General features: G+C 44.8%; 2 protein-coding genes and 2 long non-coding RNA genes across 4 annotated transcripts; all 4 read left to right on the plus strand.

Moving 5' to 3' along the window:
• The first annotated feature begins 227 nt into the window (after positions 1 to 227).
• LOC144711325 (uncharacterized) lies at positions 228 to 941 on the plus strand. The gene is made up of 3 exons (XR_013583524.1): positions 228 to 263; positions 464 to 697; positions 773 to 941. It is a non-coding gene; the product is annotated as an uncharacterized LOC144711325 (long non-coding RNA).
• A 1,061-nt stretch (positions 942 to 2,002) lies between these two features.
• On the plus strand, positions 2,003 to 4,817 carry LOC144710886 (uncharacterized). The gene is made up of 3 exons (XM_078584726.1): positions 2,003 to 2,067; positions 3,176 to 3,884; positions 4,197 to 4,817. The coding sequence occupies exons 1-3, from the start codon at positions 2,003 to 2,005 to the stop codon at positions 4,815 to 4,817; spliced, it is 1,395 nt and encodes a 464-aa protein (XP_078440852.1).
• A 94-nt stretch (positions 4,818 to 4,911) lies between these two features.
• On the plus strand, positions 4,912 to 7,180 carry LOC144710887 (uncharacterized). Its single transcript, XM_078584727.1, has one exon. It carries the CDS (start codon positions 4,914 to 4,916, stop codon positions 7,065 to 7,067), a length of 2,154 nt encoding a protein of 717 aa, XP_078440853.1. The 5' UTR covers positions 4,912 to 4,913; the 3' UTR covers positions 7,068 to 7,180.
• A 408-nt stretch (positions 7,181 to 7,588) lies between these two features.
• Positions 7,589 to 8,578, plus strand: LOC144711213 (uncharacterized). The gene is made up of 4 exons (XR_013583496.1): positions 7,589 to 7,603; positions 7,677 to 7,804; positions 7,948 to 8,043; positions 8,412 to 8,578. It is a non-coding gene; the product is annotated as an uncharacterized LOC144711213 (long non-coding RNA).
• The last annotated feature ends 2,628 nt before the right edge of the window (positions 8,579 to 11,206 follow it).

An 11,206-nucleotide genomic window follows, 5' to 3' on the forward strand; every position in this document is an offset into this window, starting at 1 on the left:
AGACTGCCCTACGACTTCGACCCCTTCTCCAGCTCGATTTCTCCACTTCGATTTCGTCACCTCCCAACCGCGTTTCCTCCAGCTCCCAGCACCGTTCTCCAGCTCTCAGACCCGTTCTCAAGCTCCCAGCCCCGCTCTCCAGCTCTCAGACCCGTTCTCCAGCTCCCAGCCCCGTTCTCCAGCTCTCAGACCCCTTCTCCAGCTCCCAGCCGCGCTCTAAGCCCCGTTTTCCAGCTCCCAGGCGCGTTCCTAAAACGTGAAAGGTATTTTATGATTTCATGGGTTTATCGCATCTCTCTCACTCTTCATCGTTATTGGATTTGATGGCATACTTTCTCTACTGACATTGGATTTTTTATCCTAATGTATTCATGATTTCATGGGTTTATCAAATCTCTCTCTTTCTCTATTTGTTTATCTATATCTTCATTTATTTAAATTTTGTCCCGATCTCTTTGAACAGGAAGTGTCGACAAATATTGCTCGAAGTTCTCTTGATGAACTCCCGATTATACCTTAAAAATATAAAGTTTGGATCGAAAATGTAATTTATAAAATAATTTTCCTCTCCAATAGGCCGAAATATTTTATTAGATGGACGCGGCGGGGTTAACTTAAGAATCATTCCTTCCACCATAAACTTTTGGTGGAACTGTATTTCGCTTCGCAGGTTAACCAGATACGCCGCCTCCTCGCGGTACCATTTTTGCGATTCTTTTGATTCTTACGTTCTTTCGATTCTTAAAATCCTTGCATTCTTTCGAATATTTAGAACGTGAATTCTCCAGCTCTCAGCCCCGTTCTCCAGCTCCCACCAGCTCTCTCAGCCCCTTTCTCCAGCACCCAGCCGCGTTCCTAAAACGTGAAAGGTATTTTATATCTTGGATATTGTTTGCCTTACTGCCTTATTTGCCTTATCACCTTATATATCTTGGATATTGTTTGCCTTACTGCCTTATTTGCCATATCACCTTATTTGCCTTATTGCCTTATTATTGCCTTATCGCCTTATTTCGATCTTTCGCTCTCCGTCATTCCTTCTGCCATAACTTTTTGGTGGAAATGTATTTCTCTTCGCCGATTAAGCAGCTTCGCCGATTAAATTTTTGGTGAATTTTTATAACGCGAATTGATTTTTGGAATGCAAGTTTTTCATATCTTTCGATTTTTCCGCACGCCATATTTCCGGAACGTTCGATCCTCGCTAGCGCAAGGTTTCTTATGTTTTGCGATTCACCCAGAGTGTCTCTTTCTTTCTATGCGATTCTTATGTTTTCGCGACTCTTCTTTCTCTTTCTTTTTCTCCCTCTTATTCATGATGTTTTTCGAACGTGGGGCGAATTTTACAATGCGGGTATCAACATCACCACCAGGTAATCCGCCAGCGGCGAAGGTTCGATCGCCTTCTTCTGAACTCTTTTAATCCAAATTACTATTTTCCACAACTGTGATTAGAAATCACTCATTTGCAGGGACGAACACCTGCGATTAGTTCGACCTCCAGGTTCATACGCGCGTGATCGATCTGGATAGCTCACCGGAGATTGTCAAACCGATATTGTTGATCGCGATCGAGCCCGACATGGAAGTCGAGGTGACCATCGCTGAAAACTTCCCTTCCATTATCTGCTTATTAATCGAGAATCGCTATAGTTATTCTTTGGTTATTAGAGTTGTATTTCGAAGAAGAAGATCGATTGTAGGTGAAGATTACGTTGATCGAAGCTCGCCGTAGTTTGGGAACAGCCAGAGATCTGACCAGAGAGGAATGTTCTACGTAGATTACAACAGATGGTCGGCGGGAATATTGGTAGCCTAGGCGCGTGTAGACCACGGGCCAGCTGCCAACGACTCACGACGTTGGGTTTTTCTCCAAGGAGAACAAACGATCAATTTATCTTTCCTTCATAGTAATAGAGATAGATATATTGATCCAATGTTGAATAGATGTATGGATAATTGAATGGACAGAGAGATAGCGAGATAGACTGATCGAAGCTCGATGCGGTTTGCGCATGGCTGGAGATCTGACAAGAGAGGAATTGTCTACGTAGACTGGAAACGACGGTGGGTGGGAATAGAGGTAGACTTGGCGCGTGGAGACCACGGGCGACCTGGCAACGAGTGACGGCGTTCATTTCATTTGAAATGAAGTCACACTTCGTACGGATAAATGAATGGACAGAGGGACTGACCGCGTTGGATTTTTCTCCGAGGAGAACAATCGATCAATTTATCTTTCTTTTATAGAGAGGTATAACAAGTGTACGTTGTACACTGGATTACTGTCCCGACCAATTACAGTGTCCGACACCCGGAAAATTTGGTGACATTATTCGGCGATATTATTTGGTGAAGAACCCACCAATTCTTCAATAAACCAATATACACATGTACGTTGTATACTAGACTATTGACTCACAATCAGGGCCGGTAGCACGTTACCTTTCTGAGTGAGCCACCGATCATAAAGACTTCAGTTTAATTTTCAGTTATTGGAGAAATAAGTTTCTCTTTGACTTAACTCCCTCACAAACCAAACTAATTCCACCTTGCCGTCTAACAATTTCTCCTCCTCTTTTGGTGGACGTAGGAGTGTAACTAAGTACCACTCTTCGTGTCGTCCATACAACTTTCTTTACACTGATCCTGTTTTATTCACATAGATCCTATTTAGAAGACACTTATTTTTTGATCTTGAAAATTATTAATAGGTACCTCTTTGAAAAATCTTCCAATAATCAGCAATTCCATTCAGTACTCTATCCTCCGTTCTGATCTTCAATGCTATTAGTAGGTTCTCCTTCCGAAGACAATAATATGAACACCCCCGTTATGAGGAGCAACCGTCGGGCTGAAAGACTTACATATCGTCGATCCACGGGATCGACAACTGTGCCCACACTCCTCTCAGCTACGCGCGATGTGAAAAATGTTCAAGCCAATTTTCTCGGTACCATGAATGCATCATGTGCTTCGTGCCAGTCAAAGTTTTGGATAGATGAACGCAAACCCAGTTCCAGTCAGCAAAACCCCATCTTCTACTTATGTTGCAGGGATGGTAAAATCAACTTGCCAACATTCCCCAACCCGCCTCCATTGCTACTTGAGCTGCTTGAGGGCACGACCGATGAGTCCAAGCACTTTCACAATTTTATTCGAGCTTACAATTCAGCATTCAGTTTCACATCAAGCGGTGCAAATTTGATCGTAACCTGGCCGACAATTCCGCCGGTGTGTACACTTTTCGAATCCAAGGTGTTGTTTATCATCAGATCTCAAAAGCTTTGCTGCCCCTCCTCGGTCATTCTTCTTCGTTTGCTCAAATCTACATTTATGACACAGACTATCAGATAGAGCGACGAAACTCAATCTTCCCTGACTTACATCGCACCATCTTAGAAAAGATCCACTACTGCCTGAATGTGTCCAACCCATTTGTTCATCAATTCCAAGCTAACAATGAAGAAACACTACTCACCGCATCCACGCAAGAGTTCGAGTTACGGGTTGGAGAGCCTTCCATTGCTGACAGACGTTATGCTCAACCCACAGGCTCTGAGATCGCTGTTCTTATGATTGGGGATGGAAATGAAGGAGACAGTAGGCGTAGCATTGTTCTTCGCAAGCGTGGTGGAGGACTGCAATTTGTTAATCAGCTACACGGATATTACGACCCACTCCACTTTGTGCTGCTATTTCCTTATGGTAGTCCAAGATGGAGCACCCAGCTGAAGGAAAACTCCCAAGTAACAATGAAACAATTTTACACCTACCACTTCATGGTTCGTGACACATCAAGAGTGCTTCATCTCTCCGGCAGGCTTTTCGAGGAATATGTCGTGGACGCTTACGCTAAAGTTGAAGAATCACGATTACATTGGGTTCGTTGCAACCAGACAACATTGCATGGATGCCTCTATCGAGGATTAGTTGATCAAGTAGCCTTGGAGAATGTTGATATGCCTGCGGGACGGATGATCATACTCCTACCTACATTTACTGGCGGACCACGCTACACGCAAGGGTTGTACTAGGATGCTATGGCCATTGTACGAAAGATGGGAAAGCCTGATTTATTTATCACAATGACTTGCAATCCAAAATGGCCATAAATCACACAAGCTCTGCTCCCTGGCCAGAAGTCACATGATCGATTTGATATTTGTTGTCGCGTTTTCCGCTTGAAACTAAAGGAGCTTCTCCATTTGTTAATCGAGAAGGAAGTATTAGGCAAAGTAAATGGACATGTGTACGTCGTTGAATTCCAAAAACGTGGTCTCCCACACGCTCACATGTTATTGGTACTGGATACTCCCCACAAGCCGAAAACCCCAGAGGACATTGACAAGACAGTGTGCGCTGAAATTCCTGATCCCAGCGACAAAGATTTATTTGACTATGTCACCACGCACATGATCCATGGCCCCTACGGTTCTGAAAACCCAAGATCCCCGTGTATGAAGGAAGGTAAGTGCTCTAAGAAGTTCCAAAAAGAGTTCATAGACTCCACGCAAGTCAACAATGATGGGTACCCTCTCTACCGACGTCGTAACAACGGGCAATTCATCCAAAAGGGTTCCCATGTCATTGACAACCGTTGGATTGTTCCATACAATAAATATTTGTGCAAGGCATTTAACTGTCACATTAACGTGGAAATTTGCTCTTCCGTTCAGTCAGTGAAGTACCAGTACAAGTATGTGTACAAGGGCCACGATCGCATTCAGGCAAGAGTTTCTGCTACAAACCTCGGCACTTGTAGTACCACTCCCTATACTCAGCACGACGAAGCCCAAGAATATCTGGACGCGTGATACATATCTGCATCAAAGGCATTCTTGCGAATTTGCGAGTTCAGCCTACAAAAAATGTGCCCAACAGTTTTTGCCCTACAAGTTCACGATGAGAATATGCAAACCGTTGTATACGCAGAAGGAGAAACAATTGGTGAAGTCATGGGTAGGTCGGATCGCACGCCACTCACAGAGTGGATGAGTTACAACAGGGAGCATCCGGACGATATTCAAGCCAAACATATGTTGTACTGTGACTTCCCCTCATACTATACGTGGAACGATTCCACCCGACGTTGGACACGACGTCAACGACAACAGTGCATTGGAAGGGCCCACTTTGTTTGTCCTCGCGACACTACACGATACTACCTCCGATTCATGCTTCATCATGTTCCAGGAGCTACCTGTTTTGACAATCTAAGGACCGTTGCTGGTGTTCTCTATGACACATATCAGGGTGCTGCAGCTGCTCGCGGCCTACTCCACTCTGATGTAGAGTGTGACAATGATCTGTCTTTGGCAGCAGGTGTCGCTTCTCCCTGTCAAGTTCGCGAGCTCTATGCGATGATGTTGCTCTGCTGTGAAATCTCCAACCCTCTTATGCTTCTCCAGAAACACCTTGATGCTATGTCGGATGACCTACGTTTAACCAGCCAATCACAAGACCCACATCATCTACAAAAAAAAGTACTGATCCTAATCAATTCAATCCTCTATCACAATGGATCTTCGCTCGCGTCATTCCAAGGGTTACCCCGAATAGTCGAAGACCAGTCAGTACATGTCACCAACAGGGCAATACATAGATACAACATCGAGAATGCAATCCTCGCCGCAGAACACCTACAAAGCATGCTGAATGAAGAGCAGAGACAACTTTACGATGCTGTATTTGAAGCATTGGAATTTCCACAACATGCTACTATGGGTAATGTCTTCCATGTCGATGGGCCTGGTGGATCTGGTAAGACGTTCCTCTACTCGGCAATTCTTGCAAAGATAAAGGCCTCTCGCCTGTCAGCATTGTCAACTGCAACAAGTGGTATTGCCGCGCTCCTCCTTGAAAGCGGGCGAACCTTACACTCCACATTCAAGATTCCTATTCTTGTAACTCACGTCTCAACATGTGGATTTTCACCTGATTCGATGATCGGCCTCCAAATTCAAGCGGCAAGTATTATAATTGTTGACGAAGCACCAATGATGCACCGCCATGTCTTTGAGACTCTCGATCGAAGTATTCGCGATGTGATGAAGACTACCAACCCATATTTGGAAAATGTTCCTTTCGGCGGCAAAGTTGTTGTGATGGGAGGTGACTTCAGACAGATGCTTCCAGTAATACAGAGAGGCTCCCGCGCAATGATCATCAATTCAGCCCTTAACCGAAGTGAGATATGGCGACATTGCTCTGTTTTCCGTCTCAAAACAAATGTCCGTGTTTCGCCAGACCAACGAGCATGGAGCGAGTTCTTACTTGCTGTTGGAGAAGGACGGGCTGGCACAGATGTCTGTCTTCCAAATGAGATACGCCGCGTATCCTCCCTAACAGATCTCATTTCCCAAGTTTATGGTTCCTTCGATGATGATGAAACTCAGCTGTTGACGAAAATGATCTTAACCCCGCTGAATGATGATGTCGTTGAGGTCAACAACATGGTACTAGACGTCTTCCCCGGTGAGACAATGGAATACTTAAGCTCCGATGCAATCCCCCCCGGCGAAGTCCACAACGAATCCCTGTACCCGATTGAGTTTCTGAACACAATTGATGATGCAACTATGCCGCTGCACAGGCTCCGTCTTAAGATTGGGTGCATAATAATCCTCATCCGAAACTTGAACACATTACAAGGCTTTTGCAACGGGACTAGGCTAAGAGTTGTTAGCTTCTTTCCAACAATGGTGCAAGTCAGTATCATCAGTCAAGGAAATTTCTATGGTCAAGTCCACCTCCTACCACGGATGTCGCTCTACCCATCTCAATCAAAGCTTCCCTTTCGATTCAAGCGCCTTCAATTCCCAATTCGGCTGGCCTTCACAATGACGAATAATAAATCCCAAGGCCAAACTCTTGACACTATTGGGATATATCTACAAAACCCGCTTTTCACTCATGGCCAGCTCTACGTCGCCCTCTCAAGAACAAGACTCGGTCCAACAGGAATCGTGTTCTGCGATGGTGGGAAAAATCGATCGCACGTGACCAATGTTGTTTACACGGAGATTTTCCAAAAGTCGACGTTGCGAGCACGACAAAGGCGATGAGCATCTCCATACTCCGTTACACTCTCCGGTACACTCTCGAACTTGCCCTCCACAACATATTTGCATTGCTATCACAATCTCAACGCCCCATAAATGGATCCTTCAGGTGACACGGGGCTACGGCATGGTTTCCTCCTCCCCAACCTGCAACCAAAGCAACAAGCAGACCCAAGAGGTGATAAATAAATCTTGATTTGCTCACACTACAATACATAGCATTTTACTACTTCTCACCGTGAATTGTTTTTCTTATGAAGCAATCGGATAATTATCGAGAAGCCCATCGGTGCGGAATATCGTACGCTACGACAATAGCAAGGTAAGGTCGACCCATTCATCTAATGTCACCTAACTATTACTAACTCTAACTGGCTACAAGCAGACCCAATAGATGATAGATAAGATGTAAATTACTAACATTACGATACATAATATTTTACTACTTATCGCCGTGATATTTTTCACTTCTGATAGCAATCGGGTAATTATGGAGAAGGTCATCAGTGCAAAATATCGAAGGCTACTACAATAGCCAGGTAAGTTCGGTCCATTCAACTAATGTCGCCTAACTTTGATTATCACTGAGTTTCTACAATTACTCTCTCGCAGTGTCTGCAACTTTCCCATACGTATTGCACGATCAATAAGCCACAACAACTTATCAGAACTACACATTTAATCCACTCTGCACGACGTGAGGCCTGCTCAGACGTGGCATGTTTTCTCCCATTCGAATGGTAATTTCATTCCACGGGGTTCCGTTTATTATTGAAGTTTATATCACATTGAGCATTTTATGTCCTACAATTGTTGATTTTTTGCAACACACGATTTAATCTTCCACTGAAATTCTGATGTCAATTTCAAATGTGAATTATAGCTGTGGAGTGCACCAATTTTTGTTGCGGCTGTGTTATTTATCCACTGTATGGTCATACCCCATGCGAGCTTTGCAAGCGGGCACCACTAGGAGGAGGTTGAATCTTACTCATTTCCTCTCATAATTAACCACTTTATTGGGAATTACGTCTTCTTCCAACTGTTAAATTGTCTCCCGCAATATTGCACTGATATTTGATACTACTGTTTTGATTAATCAGTGCACTTGCCCTTCTACCTCCCGAAAATCATTACTTCCCCCGACTCAGCCTACTCAGCTATGTCAGCCCGCTCTTCACTGTCGAAATCAGGGCAAAATTTACAATTAAACATCGAGCCAAAAACAAGTCAAAATTTACCCCGTTCTCCGGTCGCTTCTTTCAAACATGTCTTGCTCCCAGTGGAAAATCATCAATTTTTGCCCAACTCAAGCCACATAATTACTTACTATTTCATTCCTTCCAGGTGGAACGTCAGGCTGAGGGACTTCTCTTTCATTGCGGCATCTTCCCCATAGCCTCTACTGGGGTCTAAAAAATTTCGCTCAGCACGGCCTGCCAATGCCATTTCTCATCAGCATCCACTGCACTAGATATCACATCAGCACCACAAATTTTATTCGCCAAAACAATTTTGCTTCTACATCCCAAACTTGCCCTGTTAAACTATAACCAGCCCTGCTTTTCATATTCATCTCTCTACCTTGCGCGAGCATTGCGAGCGGGCCCCACTAGTCTTTCTAATGAGAAAAAACACGATCTTGCCTATTGTCTCTTCTGGCCTGTGCGATCTCTTCTTCTCTTCTATCTCTGTTCTTCTTCTTCTATTTCCCTACTCTTCTTGAGTAATCTTCAAAATATCCCACCAGTTGTGATCATTCGGAGAATTATCAATTAAGAAGCCTCTTTAACGCGTATCCCGCTTAGGATGGAACTCACGCGGGCGATAAATAATCCATTACTTGATATTTTAAAAGATAAAATAAACACACCGACGTGGTCCGCTGAATCTTTGAAAAATCGAGGTACCACGAGTCAAAACCCTTACGGCTTAGGTTAGTGTCGAAGCTGGAACCCGCAGCAATCCCACCTCCTTAAATGCGAAAACTCACTTCCACCAGCTCCCAAACTCCCCAAGAGCGCGGACTTCGAACTTGGAAGTGATCCGCACGGCAGTCTTAATACGACGACTTTGCACAACACAACCTTCATCCTTCTATAAAGTACTATCCCTTCTTTAGGAAGCTGCCATGGCCTTCAAGGGTGGAGTCGTGGGCCTTTGGCTCGTTTTGTCTCTTCTCCTCCCCAACACAGCGTGAGCACAGGGGTCAAGATTTTTCTTCCCCATCGGCCCCTTCCCCCGCCCCATCCGTCGTTCGCCGCCACCGCCATCTCCCCCGCCACCGCCGCCACCTCCGCCGCCGTCATCTCCCCCGCCACCGCCATCTCCGCCGCCGCCTACGTTCTGCCCGATCTTGCCCTTCAGGCTGGACTTGTGCGGCCCAGTTCTGACCCGTCTCAAACGCGGGCTACCTCCGCCGCTTAACGGCTGCTGCATCGTAATTGGAAGGCTCACGGACCGGCAGACTGGGCACTGCCTCTGCCTTGCGAACCAGCGCTGGTTCCTCGGCCCACTTGTGACCGTGCCCGGCGACCTGGCCCCTCTTCTCAACCACTGCCTTAGAACCGTCCCCCTGGGAGCCATCTGCTGAGGTGGGCTTGTTCGCCACGGTCATTGTCAGTCCGCCATGTTCTCCCTCGTCTCTGTGTCCGCCCAATAACTGGCGACTATCCCGCCTGTATGCTCAATGCTCGTAGAACACTAGTATCGTCTTGCACCCCAGAGGACGTCGAACTCATTCTTAGCCGATAACGAGTTAAGAGAGGGCACTGAATAGCTAACATCTAAGAAGGTAAAAATGCTATTGAAAAACATCTAACGTCTTCATTTCGTGGCAGTATTAATGAGCAAAGTAAGAGAGAATTGTCCTGAGTGTGGTCTTTAAGAATATGCGTCGAGTAAGACTGCATGGCTTGAGAGAGCCGCGTTGAGAAACTATCGAGAAGGCAGATCAAAATGGAAGATGCACAAAAGTGACGAGGATATATTAGTTATTTTCCTGATCTCGCTTTGTTTGACCACTCGTACGCAATGTTTGCTCAAACCTTGAAATCATCGATAAAGATTCGAGGGCAGGTTTCAAGGAGGCATTTTAGCGCCTTCTAGTATATCAACAACCGTCACGGCTATAAAGTTCCCAAATAACCTAATGGAGTTGGACTTATTTTAGAGTGAAAGAAATCTGCAACAACATTAGGAGCAAACAATATGAAGGTGCCTCTTCTTTAAGCATTCTTGACTTCCAGATTTTGAGTTTTTCTCCACATATTTTGAGTTGCTCTCACAATATATTTCTTTCTTATCGATCATCTTATTCTCGACAATGTACCATATCTGAAACGTTTTGCTGCCAGTACGCTTTTTTGTTTTAAAAAACAAAGTCAGCCCTGTCGCCCTCTTGGCCGGATGGGGGCACGTTACATTCCATAATAAAATAACGTACATCCCTTTGTTTTTAAGAATAAAATAAATAACTACAAGGGTAAGGCTACGCGTAAAAATTGAGGTCCGAAATATAGTGGGCTTCTCCTACGCGTTGCATTTATCTGCAAATATCTCTTTTGAATGCAGGTTAACTGAAATTAAGTTCTGTCTTTAAGAAAATATTATTTTAAGCTGATTTACATGTGATCGAAGCTTGATATCGAAGGTCAACGCAAATATTTACATGTCTTTTGTCACTAATCAATTTCTCTTTGATTGTATATGTAGAAAATGTCAAATCCCCCATCCCTATAATTCAGGATCGGGGGGTTGACTTGGTACATCTTATAATGTACGATGACCTAGCACATTCATGAGAATAGGATCGTGCCTAGTTTTTAGGGGGACATTTAGGCCTTGAGTTGTGCCTATAAAAGGCCCCCCATTTCCCTTGTTTTCTTCACCCCAACATCCATTGATGTATTCTTCTTTTCTCCCTTTGAGTTGAGTAGAGTTTCTTGAAAGTTCATTTGAACTAGAAGTATCTTCATCCTTCCCTCTTTCTCACTCTTGGAGTTCGTGCTCTCTTGACGGTGACGACGCGGGGACGTGACGAGGCTAACGACTACGCCTCGGTGTTTTTCCTCGTACCGTCTTGGGATCATCCTCGACATCTTCTGCGTTCGTTCACGTCCAAGTACGCTTTCGCGAGTGTG

The sequence above is a fragment of the Wolffia australiana genome, chromosome 13 (assembly GCF_029677425.1).
Source record: "Wolffia australiana isolate 7733 chromosome 13, ASM2967742v1".
Taxonomy (NCBI): Eukaryota; Viridiplantae; Streptophyta; class Magnoliopsida; order Alismatales; family Araceae; genus Wolffia; species Wolffia australiana.

Coding starts and splice junctions, on each gene's coding strand:
- LOC144710886 (XM_078584726.1), top strand. CDS start 2,003: ATGCGGTTTGCGCATGGCTGGAGATCTGACAAGAGAGGAATTGTCTAC. Junction 2,068..3,175: donor TACGTAGACTGGAAACGACG/GTGGGTGGGAAT, acceptor CTTACAATTCAG/CATTCAGTTTCACATCAAGC. Junction 3,885..4,196: donor AAGAATCACGATTACATTGG/GTTCGTTGCAAC, acceptor TTGAAACTAAAG/GAGCTTCTCCATTTGTTAAT.
- LOC144710887 (XM_078584727.1), top strand. CDS start 4,914: ATGCAAACCGTTGTATACGCAGAAGGAGAAACAATTGGTGAAGTCATG.